The following is an 18,256-nucleotide window of genomic DNA, read 5'->3' as shown; positions in this document are numbered from 1 at the left end:
ACAAATTTCAATTTGTTTTATGTTCAACGTAGATACCAAAACACTATAACATTATTTGGAAATGACGTATTTGCATTATAATAAAAATGTTGTAAAACGTGGCATCAAAACCAATTAATGACAACTTATTTTCTCAAATCAAGTGTCTTAAATATCAGTGTTATATTTTTATATATAATTTTTACCCAAAGTCCAGCCTTGATGTTGGTAAGGATGGACTCCTTTAGCACAGGTATTTGTTTTCAAAAATCGGGAAATGCCTAATTCACTTGTCAAAATTGAAGCAATGTCCTTTGGAAGAGGTGATACTGATACATTAGAGTTTAAGTTGCTGATCCACTTTTGTAAAGAGAAGTCTGAAAAAGATGGTATAGTTCACAATCAACTTTGACATTATGAGCACAACAAATAGGAAGACTTTTTCAATGTGTATTGATCAATTATTTTACACATCTGCACATGTAGAATACTGCTTTCATTTTTATTATTGTTATCATTTTAATTATCATAGTTATTGTCATTTATTTACATTCCCTATAAAACGCGGATATACACAAACTATTTGGATACACAATCTTCATAAAAACCAAAAATAATGATTTATTAATAGGGTTCAAATACCGTTCAATTTGTATCCCTGTTTAACTTTCATAAAGCAGTTTGGCTTTGGGATTAATGTATCGTTTAAAATTTGAATATCCAATGGGCACGTGTGTCGGTCCAAACAAACTTTTATTCCGAAATTAACTTTGTAAAGACCATCTACAGCCATATCTTCAACACGGTATCTACAACAAACGAATTTAAGGTCACGATAAGGATTTATAACAAATGACTTCCTATTTCAAATCAAAGTTACTTTATAAAAGTGTTGCACTGATGCAAACAGGTATATTCGTTGAAATAAAAAAAACAGATAAACAACATTATGGATCCGACATTGTTTCTTATGAATTTCATTTTATAGTTTTTTTCTATTTCTAGTATTTGCTTTTCTAGTAAAAAATGATTCAATTTAAATATTTATTCAACAAACAGTAAACATAGTCCGTAAAATACAAGTGTGGTGGCTATAATAAATGTGCAAAACATGATGACTTTATATTATGATAAATAGTAAATACAGGCATTTTTACCTCGTTGTCAACACGCCGCGTAATGATATTGTTTGTTCCTCTGATATATCCACGTCAATTAACTTGTTTTCAAAAGAAAACTTTTCAATGTTGATGGAATATTTAAAGTTACAGGGATCGAATATAAACTGGATTTTAAAATGTCTGTTTATGTCAGGAACATCCAAACAACATTCTAAATTCATACACTCTTCTGAAAATCTGCATGCAGCCGTAGGCATCAACGGGGTAAAAATGTCTTTTGGAGAACATCCTATGACAGAATAAAAATTTAATGTCATTATCAACATAAATAGGCTAAAAATAAAGATATGCCGAAAGGAAAGGATTTTAAAGTTTGTTACAAAATATATGGTGTCTATTTATTTTACCATACACTTACTATTTTATAATTTTTTATTTCCAAATAATATTCTTTATAATAGTTATGTAAAGGTTTCTTTATTGCATGCTTTTTTTTTTGGTCAACCAAGACAAAATGTTGAAAGGGTTAAAATAAAATCAAACTTACATATTGTAAATGCTTTAATTCAACTTAAAAGATTATAAGGCAAAATTTCATTAATTTTTTTACCTTCTTCTACTTCATCTGATTCGTATATTTTATCGTACAGATTGCACATCTGTTGGTATAATACTGTATCAATTCCTAGTTCTTGCATAAGATATTGTGTCCCATGATTTGAAAATGATCCTAAATCAAGGTCCTTGAATTTCGTCCACTCATCAAAGTTAAACTCTGCAAAACATAATACACATTGCTACAAATGTGCTAGTTTGTCAGTTCATCATTAGAATGAAGTGTGACTTTGTTTCATTAACGCAGCATTAGCACAAAGCCTTTCAAATATAAATGAGGTTGAAGCATTTATGTTTTGTTGCATGTAATATCATAATTTCTTCATCGCCACATTAATGAAAGTTTAAACTGTTACAGTAATAATTAAAATGTATTTACATTGTGATATAGACATAGTAGCGCTATGAACTGTTAAATGCTGTATCGGAATATGGTGACAAATCAAACTGTTTGTAACACAAGGTTAGCATTAAAATTTTCACACACGCCTCTAATTCAATCAAAAATTAATTATATTAATGGTACCGTATGTATTTATCGTTCTAGATAAAATTATTTCTAAGAATATGTTATACTAAACCTTGTGCAATAGAAACGTGTTTCAAGTCGCACGGATCTTTCTTTATTCTGTGGTAGTCCATTATAATTTCGTTAAATATACACGGAGACTTTGGTTCAGGACACACAGATAGATGCATGTTGACTATTAGTGCATTTTCGTCTGATACGTCATAAATTGAATACCTGCTTAGTGTTTAAAGTAAAACATGATTCAAATATCAAAATAATGTTATTGATAGCTGTTCTGTTATGATTTTCGTTAAGAAGCATTGTATTTTGTATTATTGTAAGCCATAGAAGACCAATGTTTTACGTAGATTGATGGCTAACATAGTAAGTTCCAAGCAGAATTTCAATGATAGTTTGAAGTAAAATTCATTAAATATATAAATATAACAGGCAAACACAATATATTTTTATGTGTCAGTCTGATTTAATTTTATAGAATATGTTTTAGACTAAATGACTGTTTATAGAAAGATTGCACTTACGTAAGGGTTACAATTCCAAACAAACTGACTGTCTCGCTTGTTCCCCAATTGTAGTTAATCAACGATATCTCTTGTTTGACTTTTTCTATAGCAATGACCATTTTGAATTCACAAGACTTAATTTCTACGTTGATTGTGAAAGATCGTCCAAGAGGTTTTGAATTTAGACAACATTTGATGTTAGTACACGAGTCATAGAATCCACATACAAGATCATCGTTGTTTTCAAACCAATGTGGCAATTTCTGAGAACACTCTAAAATGGAAAGAATCAATTTATAATTCAAACCATGCCATACATATAAAACATATTGCGTTTAATTTACTAAAATTTCCAGAATTACTTTTGATAAAGGTCATAATTATTGTTTCGGTAAACATAAAAAATAGCAAAATAGGTATTATGCTACAATGCTCATAATTAAAAGAAAAATTCGTTTGTACCTGCTGCCTTTGAGATATTAGGTGTATAAACGATGTTGCACCTTGGAGACAGATACTGAGCGATTTTCAAATGTTCAAAAAGCTGATCAGACAATAACCCTTCAACGACTTCAGTTGGTCCTAAATCGTGTTCCAGCTTCCACTTTTCAACGGAAAAGTCTAAGAAAGAAAAATCGAATAATTCTTAGAATCAAAACGCTGATGAAAGTATTCAAATGCACTGCTGCAATGACTGCTACACGTACAATTATAGTCGGAAACATATTAAGGATAACTAGAGCTATCACTGAGGGTGATTAATAAGCAACTTTGACTTTTGAAAGATAAGTGGTCTGAAGAAAAATTTGAACTCAACCTTTAGTAAATGAACTATCAATTGTGTAAAAAAAATATTTCAATTAACTGCAATACCAACGGGGCCTTTATATAAGCTTGCCATACACCAAGTTTGATTACAATATCTCAATTCTAACTCTAGTTATTGTCCGGAAACCAGTTCTCTACTTTTAATAACGGTGACCTTGACCCAAGGGGTCAAAATGCTATACAAACCGGGGTTTCCACATAAGATTCCATATACCAAGTTTGATTACAATACCTAATTCCAAACTCTAGTTATCGAAAAGAAACCATAATGTTGACCGACCGACCGATGAACCGACTGACCGACAAGCTTACTCTTATTTACCCCCTAAACTTCGTTTATGGGGTAAAATGCAATAATGAAAAGCTTATAGAAAATAATATTGCAAAATATAAAGGATGAAACGAAAAAGCACGTCTAGTCTTAACATGCAAATCAATTAAAAAAAATATTAATGTGCCATTTATTATTAACAATAGATAATATCAAGTGTGTATACTCAACGTCACTGCACTTGTAAGCTTTACATCTTGAAAATTGAGTCGTTTTACTAAATATTATGTATCTGATTCAACGATAAAATCTTTAAGATTCGACGATCATTAATAACATATTAATTTATTGCTTTCCTTCTTTTATCTCAAAATTGAATAGTTTTTCATTCATCATCATCATAATCATCATCATAAAAAACAACAACATCATAATAAATATATCAACAATCTCTCACCTTTAACAATGAATCCTTGATCAAAATTGCAAAGAGGCGTTGATATCTCTGTTCTATTCATTATAGTTGTGTCCAGAATACAACTGTCTTTGTCCCAACATATCTTTACGCCCATATCCATTACAATCAAATTATTCACTGTGATATAATCTATCTTCATACTAAAAAAGTCCGATTTCGGTTAAACATAAAATTAAAGAAAAGAAATTAGCAAATACCATGGGAAATAAAATAAAAGCAAAACTTTATAACATTGTTTGCAAATCTATTGATGATTATAAATTAAATTGTCATTCAAAAACATATAAACAATGAAATTGATCACATTGGAATGTGGTTCTAAACTGCTCGCACTGTGCATCTTTGTAAAGTCAATAAGTATAATGTTTTAAACATTTATGTAAGACAAGCTCTTAAGAGCTTTTAAAACCTATTAAGTAAACGACTATGCCGAAACATTCATTTAATATGTATAAACTGGTGTACCTTAGTTTGACTATCCCCGCCAAATCAAATAATTGTTCTTTCCCATATGTCATTTCACTTAATTCTAAAACGAAAGTCAATTTTTCGATGTTTAATGTCAATTTTCTTCCACATGTATCTATATGAAACCCGACAGAAAGAGTCCTTTGAATAAACGGCGCGTCGAAGCAACAGTTAACCATGCTGCAGTTATTGCTAAACGAACAACTGAGAATACCATTCAGTATAGGCAGATCACTATTTGCACATTCTGAAAATATAAAGAAACAGCAAGATTATCAGTCAGTTTTGTTTCGTTAAATGACAACGCATGTGGTGAATCAAATAAAATCTGAGCTACGTAATACAAATTCTAGCCCAATTGGTAAGATCGGACGGTTCCAATCGTGATGATTGTTACTGCTGATATAAAACAGCCTTTAAAACTCATTACTTGTATTATTCTATGTGTCATGTTTGAATGATTTTAATTATCCTTTTGAATCATTTAAGTAACTACCGGTAACAGTTTTTGAGTGCGAGCGTCTCGGAGTTGTTATTGAACACGTGTCATCTCCGACGAAGTTTGAAAGCCCCGTTTTATGTAAAAATATTGGAATCAAATCCTTCTGTAGTACGTTTGATTCATCAAAGTCCATATATCTGAAGAACTCAGTCAATGATGGGTCTAAGAAAGAAAATAATCATTTAATAACAATGTAAACAACAATTTTAATAATATATAAGCAAATTCAAATTAAAGTAAAACATTTGCTATAAGATGCTTTTAAATTTTCAACTTTAACTTATATTAATTATCATGATATTTTACTTCCTCATTGGCAAATTTGACTATCTATTGGATATTTAGTACAATAACTAAACGTATAACCAGTCTATGATCCTTTCAAACGAATCACATTAATAGTAATCATTTTGACTTACATGTTAACTTGTGGTTCAACTCACAAACTGACTTCTGTATTTGTAAATTATCAAACAAAAGCGTTTCGTTTTGACAGTTGTCTGAATCTAAACACACACTGTATTTAAGTCCGATGGAAAAGATTCCTGCTCCTTGTAAGTCAACAATCTTATACCTATTTAACGGAAAGTATTGTGTATTATCTAAATTTCTAGTATCATATCTAAAACTATCCAATCTATGATAAAAACAATTATCATAGTATTGCAAGCAATACATAAGTTCCCCAATTGTTAGATTCCAGCAACATTCTGAAGGGACATTGGTCATTCAATAATCCAATTGTATGAATGACATAATTGATCTTAAATCTTTTGAGTTCTTAGTTTGTCTTTATCATAGTAATGTGTTAAGTTCCCCTGTCTAGTAAGAAAGTTACGTTTATACAAAAGATAATCAAAGGATTCAATTGAATCTGGATGAATATGTATAATTTACGTTTCATCTTTTCTCTATTTTAAGTAAATTTGTTGGAAAAGTTCCAAGTTCTTTAAAAGTGATCTCAGGAAACAGTTTTTAGAATGGACAGACAGACAGACTTAGAGACACTCTGAGGGTAAATCTTTAAACATCCCTGGTTGTTAGAAGTATATTACATTTTTAATGCAAAATTCTTAAACTTAAGAGGAGATAACTCTTCAATAAAATATGCTAGACTTATGAACATTGTAATACATGATGTAAGTATAACAAAGAACAAATATCTTAAGTTGAAAGATGATACCATTCATAGTCACAAAGAAGAAAAAAGGAAAAAATAACAATTTTCAAACAGAATTCAAGTTAAAAATGAAAAAAATCGTGGAAACCCATGTACTAGACTTATAAATCTAATTACATATTATGTAGGTGTTGATAATGAATGTATATTTTTTAATTTGAAAGAAATCCATTAAGAAAAAGGAGAGTTAAATAATAAATAAGAAAGATTCAAAGTTTAAGGAGGAGAAAATCTAGTTTTTGTGTTAAATTTGCCACATTTTCAATCTATTTTAACCATAGCAACCAAAGTATTCAACATTGAAAGAAAGGAAAGAATGAAAAAACGTGCACAATTTCCAGAATGCCATCTATCTATTAATCAAGTTTCATAGAATTATTTTCAGTACTTTCTGCGTTATCACGGGATCAAGTTTGTGGACGGAGCGGACGGACTGACGGACACACGGACGGACGGACGGAGGGTAAACCTAAACTCCTCTCCGGTTACTGTTAGCCGACTAAAAACAACATATACATCAATTTCAAATTTTAAAACACAGCATAACGTTTATTTATTAAAATGCTTTTATTTTACAATGTACATATATGTTCAATTTCATGGTCAATTAGAGGTTTTCAAATGCTTATCAATGAAGCGCCTAACTAACTTACGTCATTTTAAAAATGCCAAACAAGTCCATTGATTGTTCTGTATTGAAGGAAAGGTCAAACAGAGATTTTTGCACAGTCATCTCCTCTATGTTAGCTGTGAATTTCATGCTACAAACATCAAGGTTCATTCCAAACGACAATGTCATTTGTAACTGTCTCAATTCTAAGCAGCAATCCAAACTTTTACAACCTTTGTCCAAAATACAGGAGATACCAGTTGGCAACATTATTCCGCTTTTGAAGGAACTACATTCTGTTATGACAAAAAAATATGTTGGCATATTGTTGTACAATATTGTTGATTATTTGTTGTTTGTTGTACATAGTTAAATACGTTTTACTCAGAAAGAATTAAACATGAAATTATTTTTTTAGAAGTACGCTAATATCATATATCTAAAATTTAAACAGAATTATCAATAATTTCGTGTTATTTGCCCTTCCTAGCAACATGTCACAATAGCTCTTATGTTAATTTAAATGATGTTTCGTAGGTTAAATAATAACATTTATAATAAACAACCATCTGACTTTATAATATTTCACTTTCACATTCGCCTTAAGTACTTCAAGTAACTTCACAATCATTGCACGTATTAAAACATTTAAAGCTTCATGTCAATTTTAATGAAGATATGTTATACCAGATTTCCATGCAGGTGATAAAACAGAACAACTGTCTCGAAGTATGTATTTCGCAACTCCTATATCTGTAAGTAGGTCTTTGACCATATCTTTCGGTACAACAGATTGTAAACCGCTAGAACCTTTATCTTCAAGCCATCCAGAAAGTGAAAAATCTTAAACAAAATAAAAGAGAGCCATACTACAATCTTACATCAGGCACAATTTGTTAAAAGCGGTATTGGACAGGAAATACATGGATCTATTTTACATAATGGTAACGATAGCGGAAAAAAATATTTACTTGTCGCATAGAAGTTTTAGAATATAGTAAACTCTTAAAAAAATTCCTCCTTACTTTTCATATTGAATCCAAGTTCGTTTTGACAAAGAGGCTGAGGAACTGCCTGTCGCTCAAAAATGGGTATGTCAAGGATGCAATCCTCATTGTCCGAAAGACACAATTTAACGCTGGCATCAATCATCAGTAAACCGTCCTCAAACATATTAAACATCCGATATCTGAAATTTTTTTAATTGGAATCATTTAGAATATCAGCTATTATTTTAAACTTTCAATTATTTCTCTTACGTAATCACTTTTTAATGGGTTCATTTTAAATATGGTTGTTACATTCTACTTTAAACATTGGACATTACTACCTTATTTTCAAAAGTCCTTGCAGTTCAAATGTTTTCCAAAAACCAAACTCTGATGTATCCAGCAACAATGATGACTTGTATGATTCAATTGTGAGATCAAGAGCGTATCTGCAAACATCTATCTCGAATGCGAATTCAAAAGACCTTTTCAGGATATCCGAATGCATACAGCAAGCAACACCGAGGCATTTATCTGTTATTGCACATGATAACCAATCCAGCTTTTGGATGTTCTTGTTGAGGGCACAACCTCCTTTAATATAAAGATATTTCTTATTCTTTTAGTATTTTTCATATAAGTGCGTATGACTTTAATAACATATATTCAAAATTGATACAAAAGACAATTTTTTTAATCGTCAGACATTTAATACGTGAAAGGCTTTCGATATTTCGTTTCAAAGAACAGTGCTTCTTTTAAATTATTGAAATGTCTTACACTAACTAATGCTGCAAGATCATATAGTTTTGCATGTCAGTGCGTGACAAATGGTATAAGATAAACATAATACGTCATCCATCCTTCAAGATTAATCAATAGAAGTTCAAGTATGTCTAGATTATTGATGAAGTATTCTAAAAATACTGACCATCCATCGCATTAAACTTGCTATCGCTGATGTCACATTGTTGGGACTGAAGATATTTATTGAGATCATAAGCATTGAACAGATCTTTTGTTAGATCTGCGCCAATATTACTGACAGAATGGATTCCTTTGTCTTTTAACCATGCTTCGAAGGAAAATCCTACAAATGATAATTAAATATTTCACTCTCCATTCCAAACTATGAAGGAAGAAGTAGAAAACAGTTTACATTCTACATAAAGAGAAAAAGATAATAAAGCAACAATGCCCGTACATTTTTGCTTATTTGTAAAATATCTTTATTTTAACAAGATATAAGTGTGAGAAATGCAATTAAATTAAGTAAGAGTAAAATGCCGATAACATTTTGGTTATAAGAAGCGTATTAATAAAAGTTCACATTGCAATAAGTAAGTAATAACCTGGTATCTGAAATCCTGTTCCATGTGAGCAAAACACATTTGGTACCACGGCGTCTTTTAATACGTCGGAAGAAAATAAACATGGCTTTGAATGTTCAAAGCAAACATCAACACCGGCGTTCATACGGAATGTTTCATTAATCTTTTCTATTCTGAACCTTTAAAAATGATTGAAAGGGAAATCAATTACCAAATTATCCTTCAAAAAGTCATTTAAGGCTCGTGATTAAACTAGAACTGCCACTGTCATGGCGTGAATACCCCCGCATACCACTTTGTGAGAACCAACAGTGGTCATTAAGAGCTCAAGGACAACTTTCCTGCCAAATCTGAGAGTAGTAAGCCAGTGCATTGCCAAGTTATGTATTCTACATATTTTAGTGGCAAAGATAAAAGTGACCTTTACCTTTGACCAATTGACTTCAAAACTGAAACTGCCACTACATGAGTTGAAACCCCCAAATTCATGCGGCTTTGCCTGGGGATGTTTTATGATGAATATATGAGAACATAATAAAATGCTTCGAATGGGAAAATGTCAAAATCAATACACTGTTTACAGGCATTCGTAGCCATTTGAGCAGGCAAGCTTATTGTAGTAAAAGCCCGGAGTCACCTAAAAATCAAAAAAGGTCATCTGCAAGTCATAACCAACCTCAATACCAAACAAGAAGACATGGGGTTAAAGGATTCTTAAGTTATTGGGTGGACAAACTTTTTGAACTAAAGGCCCCTGTGACCTTGACATTTAACCCAAACTTCAAAATCAAAAGGGGGTCACCTAATGGTCATGACTAACATCCATGCCAAATAGGAAGACTGTGGATTAAAAGAATCGTAAGTTATTGGGCGAACAAGCTTTTTAGTCAAGGCCAATGTGACCTTTGACCCAGTGACTTCAAAATCTATAGGTGTCATCTCATGAACATTACCAACCTTCATGCCAATTATGAAGACTGTTGGTCAAAGGATTCTTATGTTTTTGGGCGGAAAAGTTTTTTAGTCAAGGCCCCTGTGACCTTGACCTTTGACCCAGTGTCCTCAAAATCTATAGCGGTCATCTTCTAATCATGACCGATCTATATACCAAATATAAAGACTGTGAGTCTAAGGAATCTTTAAGTTTTTTGGCAGACAAGCTTTTTTAGTCAAGGCCCATGTGACCTTGACTTTTGACCCTGTGACCTCAATATCTAATACGGATCATCTAATAATCATGACTAACCTTCATACCAAATATGAAGATTTTGGGCCAACGGATTCTTATGTAATTTGGCGGAGAAGTTTTTTAGTCAAGGCCCCTGTGATCTTGACCTTTGACCTGGTGACCTCAAAATCAAAATGGTCATCTATTACTCATGACTAATCTATATACCAGACATGTAAACTGTGGGTCAAAGGAATCTTAAGTTATTGGGCGGACAAGGAAAACCCGCCGGATGGCCAGACGGTTGGACAGAGACACGTACGGACGACTGGTCGGACGAGCTGATTCCAGTATACCCCCTTACAACTTTATTGTGCGGGGGGTTAATAACGATCAAACATGATGTGCATGTTAGTTATTGTGTTTTTCACATCCGGAATTCAAACTCATTTTAAACTTATAACATGAAGCTTTTTTCCCAAAGAGCAAATAAATCCATATTTTTAATATCTAGGTTTTGACAGTTTTATGTTAAAATCATTAGAACAAATTAAATGTTTTACCTCAATCTTACAACACCAAGTAAATAGACTTTACTCTCTTCTCCTGTAATACAAGGCATTTTAATTTGTTATATTTCTGTGAAAATATCGGCGTTAGAATCAAGAAAAGTTGTAATGTAACAAAAACTAATAGATATATACAAGCTGATTATTTACATAATGAATTATATATGCTTTTCCCTAAGCTTTGTAGGTCGTATAGAATGCACATTGTCAATTTTACAAATATATCCTGTTTGAAACACACAGTTTTACTTACGAATTTTATTAGTAAGAATCTTTCGTCTAAATCTAAATAACGGTTACTTTTAACACTTACTATTGATAAATACAGATTAACCTAAATTTCTAAATTTCTGCTGAATAAAGATAACATTAACCAACAACCATTACTTTTAAAATTGAAACAAATTGAAATCACAGGACAACTCTTACCAAATTTATAATCAACGAGTGCAACATTTATCTTCAACCTATCAATTTCCACTTCAAGTTGATAACGACATGTGTCAAGTTTAATAGATATCTCAAATGATCTCTTAATGAGACTAACATCAACACAACACTTGACATCTGTACACATGTCAGAGATATAGCAAGACATTGTCGATGGTAGGCTGGGAAGCTGTAGTTCTGTGTGACAATCTGAAAGACATTCAATTTGTAAATGCTAAGTTTAGAAATGAAAATATTTTAATTTTTTGCATAGTACCTTTTAGTTAACCTAAATAATAAGTTTTAAAAGACAAACGGTTGTGTGATTTGACAATTGATTTGACAATTAAATTTGTTTTTATTCCGAACTAAATTTGCCTCGCACATTGAATTTCACTCGGAAAATGTATACAAGGTATTTATCATCTGTTTGAAACGCTTTATACTGTATGTTTCTGTGACATTTAAAAACTTTTCAACCTTATTCAATAACAAAATAGTTTTATACGCTAAACAGTTGTGAGTAAATATCTAACCTGATCGCCAGTTGTTCACGGAAGGAGAATACGGCAACCCAGTCCTATCACACTGTTCAGCATTCAAAAACTGTTCTAAACCAGTTTCTTTCATTAGTTTATCTATTGCATTCGTAATGTCTGGTATGCTGTTCTCATGAAGCCATTGTTCAAGGGAGAAATCTTATGAAATTAAACAGAAACAAGATTTTTGTGATAGTTAAAATAAGGATTTAAGCAGCTTTGAGATATTTATATAAAATGATAGACAACTAGCATTATTGATAACTTTTTTGTAAACAATCATTGAAATGTATCAGTTAACATTAATATCAAGATATAAAAAAACAAAAAAACAAAAAGCCGTACTGTTTTTTTCCTTCGACCTAATTCTTTTGAGCAATGTATAACTGTCCATTACTTTCAATTGTATATGAATGGAAATGTTATTTATTTTGTTCCAAACTTATAGTATTTACATGGATTTATCTAAAACACTATGAACATAATATGATGCAAAAAATGTACAGATATGTTTTGTAAAATGTGTTTGAATTAATACGCTGTTATTAACAATACCTGGTATCATGAACCCAGAGTCCCACTTGCATAATGGTTTTGTTAACGTTGCATTGTTCAGTAGCGTTATTTTAAAGTCGCATTTATCATTATTTAGACAGACTTCTAGATTCAAGTCCACACCATATTGTCTACTTTCCTCATAGTTGTGGATGGTGTATCTGTAAGGGTTATTTATGATGGAGAAATGTATAATAATGCATTGATCAACATAATATTTTTAATGAATATTTCTTAAACGAAATATGAATTAAAATAAAAACATTTTGTTTAAAATCGTCTTCTTGATAGTTTACCTATTAATAATAACTCCAATGTATATGAATGTAGGTACATAAATATACAAAGACTGCATACTTTAAACAAAACTGGATTGTTCAGCATTGAAACTTGGTTTAAATGAGCCCTTGATATTAAAATCAGTTAAATATGCTTAAATGCTTAAAATATTCATATCGAAATAATTTGATAATAGATGCACCAAGTGTTATTATATAGAGGATATTTGTTTAGTTCAGTGTAAGTTCGGAATATATTTCACCGAGTGAGCACCAAAAGGTAAATTTCACGAGTGGCGCAGCCACGAGTGAAATGTGAACTTTTGGTGTTCCCGAGGTGAAAAATATTTCAATCTTACATTAAACTAAACAAATTTTCTTTTTATTATATGCAAAAAAAAACGTAAAAAACATTTTAACTTTGTACTAAATGAAAAGGGCGCCAAATAATTATACAACGTGACGTGACAGTAAAATTATCAGTTTTTATTTCACTGATATATTTCTATAAACCACCGAGAAGCATGTAATAAAAATCATATTTACGTGATTCGAACTACACCCATTAATGACAAAACTTCTGGAGAACCTGCAAAAATCAAGAACGAAATTGTGTCTTTTAAGAGAACAAAATAGAAATTACAAATCTTTTAACATTGATACAGTTAAATCATTGCTTATCCATTTGTTTATAAAATTAAATTGTTTATTTAATTAGGTATAAACTCAGAGAAAATAAGTTAATGTATATAAGTGGTATCAGCTGCAATATCTAAAGATATAATGCTAATATAAAGCATACCCCATATGTAATTCAAAAGCGTGACATTCAATTTCAGATTTTCAATGCCAATAACAAGTCTATTTGAGCAAGCGTCCAACGACAGTACTGTACTTAATCCCCTTTTCAGTATATCAATGTGGAGACAACACTCAACTGCTGTACAGTAACTGGGTACATCACATCGAATTTGTTCTGGAAGCGCAGGTAATGTCATTTCCAAAGGGCAGTCTGAAAAAGGTTTTATTATCTAATATTTGTAGTTCTCCTTTTTAAAACGCCAGAATAATTCATAGATTGATTAGTTTTCAGAACAAAAATAACCTACTTTCGGTTTATTTTATTAACAAAATTGAATTAATGACTTATGACTTTTTAAGACCTATTAGTATATTTTGATATTTACATATTTAGCTGTTTGTTATCCTTTCCACTGAAAGGCATCATGGTTCATCTCATTGATTTTCACTATAATTCGCCACATATAAAGGCTTTATTTCATGAATCATATGTGCTTACTTAAATCATTGATATTATATCACTAAAAATAGTGCATGAATTTGTCTAAATAAACAACTCGGAGTTACCTTTAGTCCAGCCATCAACACTATCTTTGTAAGGATATTCATCATGGCTACAACCGTTTTTGGTAAGATACTTTGATATACCAAGCGAATCTAAAAGCTTTGCAAGGACTGCTCCCTGTACGGAAGATGGCGATAGTCCATTGTCTTTTATCCAATCATCGATTTTGAAGTCTGGACACAAAAAAAAGATATTGATTAACCTAATCGACCTACTTTTAACACCATACCATATTTTTGGAAGATTATAAATTTGTAAAAAAAATTTTTTACAAAGATTAACTTTTTATTTATTGCTAAATTACTAAAGTGTTATGGTATTGAAATATGTTCTTGTAAGACATTTATAAAACAAAGGTTATAAAGGTTATAAAAGTTTAAAGGAAATTGTTCGAATGTCAAATAGGCCGTTGTGATGTAAATGATTACCTGGAAGTTTAAATTCCATGTCCCAGTTGCAAAGTGGTTTTGGAACTGAAAATGTATCAAGGAATGGTATCACGGGGTTACAAGGACCGTTTGAATCCAAGCACACACTAACATCTGCTGATAATTTGAAGACTGACAAATCCTCGTTGTCTACAATCGTGTAGCTGAAATTAATATTATTTCAGGTGTTTTTATAAGGATTGCGTATCTTTGTAAATGATTTCAACATAAAGAAAGAAAAAAGCTACTTTCGTGTAGGCGATCCTAAAAATGTTACAATTAAGTGATTAAATCAGATAACGTAAAAATGTAAATGTGGTTTTGACACTAAATGTCAGAGGGCTTGCAGACAAATGCGGTCCCGATGTTGTTTAATAAACAGTATTCAGTAGATTTTTCCAAATAAAGCATGACACTTCCATCCTGTATATCCAGCGTGCTTTACAGGCAAAACCTTCAATACAACAATGAACTGAATTGATCAATTTATTTTCTTTTGTTACTTTACAAAAATAAGAGATCTATGTTTGACTGAACTCCTGTCAAAGTTAGTTAGTGCAAAACGAACATCATCTTTTCATATGTGAAAAAGAGATATAAACAAACCTGAATTGAATGATTCCAAATAGATCAACCTTGTTTATTTTTCCTGTAGATAGATACACAAATGTTTTTGTATTGAAACACCCATTATGGAGTATGTTATATAGCAGACAAGGAAAATGATTATTTTTAAACCAATTATATCATAATTCATTCAATAATGTTGTAAATTAACAATGTTTAACATATATTATAAATGACTCTGGAGCATATATCTTAAACTGTTGCCCCATTAATCGTCTCCATGTTTGTACATGTGAATTACAAGAATCTATACTGAATTAATTAATTCGAGAGGATTATGAAGAAATGAGATACCAAATTCATAGTTTATAAGTGACTGATTATATTCTAGTTTCTCTATTCCAGCTCTAAGGGCAAAGTTGCAGCTATCCATGTCAAAGTAAAACGAAAATGATCTTTGCAGCAAAGGAACATTCACACAACAGGAAAAGCCTGTGCAATGTTTAACAAGATGGCAGTTCATGTTATCTGGAAGTGTTGGTAGTGAGCCTTTCAGAGGACATTCTAAAAAATAATTGTAATAAATTATGAAAGAAGTAATTAAAGTTTATTAACTGGTCAACACATTTCTAAATACATGTATCTACCTTTATAGTGTAGCTGTAAAACTTATAACGACAAACGAACTTACAAATCATGAGCCAAATTGAAAACTTAAACTAACATGGGGCGTCCGTGGCAGAGTGGTTAAGGTCGTTGACTTAAAACCACTTGCTCCACGCCGCTAATGATTCTAATTCTGACAGGGACTTTGGATTCTTTCATGTGAGGAAGCTATCCAGCTAGCTTTCGGATGTTGGTGGATCTACTCAGGTTCCCGTTTGTCCCTGAAATGATGCATGGGGGGACACCTGAGGTCTTCCTCCAACAGTTAATCAGGAAAGACACCAAATGACCTCTACTGAGTTGGTGCTACCCAACCAAAAAAAAAAGATAAAAATAAATGAAAACTTTAATTTTCAAAAACATACAAAATAAACGAGCATATTATGCTCCTCGCTAATTGGGAAAGTAAAATTAAAAGTCCAACAAAGCTATTTTATGAAGCCCTTTCGTTGGTTTACAATATCTAAACTTAAAAATATTCACATATTTTGCAAGAATTTTTTGTTATTTTGTAGCTGCACAATATCACTGACTCAAGTTGTAGTGAATTTTGGACAACAATTTTTTCAAACATACCATTTGAAATTTTTAACATAATCAAAATTTCAATTATACCAGATGTCCATCCAGATTCAGCAGAATTTCCAGCATTGCACTCATTGTCCATAAGATACGGAGTTATACCCAGCTCCTCGAACAATTTAGATCTCAGTATGCCTGTCAGTCCATCTCTTAGATTTTTTGCGTTGTCATTTATCCACTTGTCCAGTGTAAAATCTGTTTAGTATGTATTGAAAGCCAATAAAGGTGATTAAGTTAAACAGAAAGTGAATATCGTATATGAATAACAAGCATAACACATAAGTTGCAGATTGTATAAATAATGTTCAGGAGCGAACAGTCTTTACAATCTTAGGAAATTTCAAGTTTGAAAATTGGTACTAAAACAAATTCTCTTAAAGCTCTTATTTCAGCGACATCTTCAACAGAAGTTATTTACATACATTTCAGAATGAAAAAAGTAAACGATTCATTATTTTTTCTTACCCGGAAGTTTAAATGTCCCATTGAAATTACATAACGGTTTTGGAAGCAACAAATTGTCAACGATAGGTACATCCAAAATGCATTTGTCACTGTCGAAGCAAGCAAGCATACGTACAGATGTTACAAACTGTTTGCTTGATTTCAGATCATCGATCATGTATCTGTAAATATGATATAATTATATAATATTCGTTTAAGATGTAATCGGGAAAATATGAATCTAAAAAGAAATTAATGTTAGCATCTGACAACCGCTGGTTTATTCAAAGCATATAAACTAAATCAAATATCAACGTATCCGTAAAACGTCTTATATGTTTATCTTTTGCTTCAGATGTTTTATGCAAGTTAGACTATCTAAATATTATATCTGTCTACAAGGACGTCTGAAATTTATGCGATGCATAACATGATAATATTAACTTTATTTGTAATACATCATGATCTGATCACCGTCTATGCTAACTATCATACCATCCATAAATAAACTTATTATGACAATAATGTATTTACTCCAGTATAAAAACGTCTTTTATGTTGATTCTTTGCCAAGTTCCCCATTCATAGTCGAACAGCCGTATATTGCTTTTAAATTTTTCAATTGTAATTGACAATTGATATGCACAAGCATCTAGGTCTACAACGACGCTCACAGATCTTCCAATCAGTGGAATACTGACACAACATTCTATAGCTGTACAATGTGTCGGTATAGAGCACGTCATCATATCAGGCAATTGCAGATCAATATCGAGCTTGCTGCATTCTGAAAAGGGAATTATATTCAACTCATAAGTATAAAAATATTTTTGGGTTTTATACCAAAGTAAGCCCTTTTCACATGATCTTTAAATGACAACGTGCAAACAACAAAGTATGGCAAGATTTTATAAGAAAATGTACAGGTTATTTAGAACTTAATGTTGACAAGCATTTTATAATAATATATATGCATTTACCAAAATGTTACAGCTAACAACCGCTGAAAATAACATAAATGACCAGGCAATATGAAATAAGTGTCATACTGTTTTCTAATTTGTTGACTGTCACAGCTGAAGTTGTACACCTGTTTTGCAGCATATACATAGACACTCCAAGCTTCTCAAGAAGTTTATCAGCAACAATAGCTGGTAAATTGTCTCCGATATATTCTAGCTGTTGACCAATACCCTCCAGGTACTTGTCTAGATTGAAATCTACAAATACAAATAGTTACAGGTTTAAAGTGATTATG

At 31.4% G+C, this 18,256-nt stretch overlaps 1 protein-coding gene across 1 annotated transcript in view; it reads right to left on the bottom strand.

Annotated features, from left to right (window-relative positions):
• The window catches only part of LOC132757273 (uncharacterized), a 167,263-nt gene that overhangs the window by 92,100 nt on the left and 56,907 nt on the right, over positions 1–18,256 (bottom strand). The window contains exons 58-88 of the mRNA XM_060748524.1: positions 18,048–18,218; positions 17,533–17,785; positions 17,020–17,180; positions 16,588–16,749; positions 15,661–15,870; positions 15,346–15,388; positions 14,740–14,903; positions 14,314–14,484; positions 13,748–13,957; positions 13,492–13,534; positions 12,668–12,828; positions 12,110–12,271; positions 11,574–11,783; positions 11,139–11,181; positions 9,429–9,586; positions 9,008–9,166; positions 8,418–8,670; positions 8,113–8,276; positions 7,775–7,930; positions 7,131–7,383; positions 5,717–5,871; positions 5,292–5,459; positions 4,793–5,042; positions 4,307–4,467; positions 3,213–3,371; positions 2,769–3,024; positions 2,297–2,460; positions 1,711–1,875; positions 1,137–1,389; positions 622–788; positions 186–356 (exon numbers count right to left, since the gene is read on the bottom strand). Coding sequence (XP_060604507.1) covers positions 186–356; positions 622–788; positions 1,137–1,389; positions 1,711–1,875; positions 2,297–2,460; positions 2,769–3,024; positions 3,213–3,371; positions 4,307–4,467; positions 4,793–5,042; positions 5,292–5,459; positions 5,717–5,871; positions 7,131–7,383; positions 7,775–7,930; positions 8,113–8,276; positions 8,418–8,670; positions 9,008–9,166; positions 9,429–9,586; positions 11,139–11,181; positions 11,574–11,783; positions 12,110–12,271; positions 12,668–12,828; positions 13,492–13,534; positions 13,748–13,957; positions 14,314–14,484; positions 14,740–14,903; positions 15,346–15,388; positions 15,661–15,870; positions 16,588–16,749; positions 17,020–17,180; positions 17,533–17,785; positions 18,048–18,218 — 5,376 coding nt within the window. The remainder of the gene's footprint in view (positions 1–185; positions 357–621; positions 789–1,136; positions 1,390–1,710; positions 1,876–2,296; positions 2,461–2,768; positions 3,025–3,212; positions 3,372–4,306; positions 4,468–4,792; positions 5,043–5,291; positions 5,460–5,716; positions 5,872–7,130; positions 7,384–7,774; positions 7,931–8,112; positions 8,277–8,417; positions 8,671–9,007; positions 9,167–9,428; positions 9,587–11,138; positions 11,182–11,573; positions 11,784–12,109; positions 12,272–12,667; positions 12,829–13,491; positions 13,535–13,747; positions 13,958–14,313; positions 14,485–14,739; positions 14,904–15,345; positions 15,389–15,660; positions 15,871–16,587; positions 16,750–17,019; positions 17,181–17,532; positions 17,786–18,047; positions 18,219–18,256) is intronic.

The sequence above is a fragment of the Ruditapes philippinarum genome, unplaced genomic scaffold, assembly GCF_026571515.1.
Source record: "Ruditapes philippinarum isolate M1 unplaced genomic scaffold, ASM2657151v2 ctg770_1_1_1_1, whole genome shotgun sequence".
In the NCBI taxonomy this organism is placed as follows: Eukaryota; Metazoa; Mollusca; class Bivalvia; order Venerida; family Veneridae; genus Ruditapes; species Ruditapes philippinarum.
This window is presented reverse-complemented; position numbering and strand designations above follow the sequence as displayed.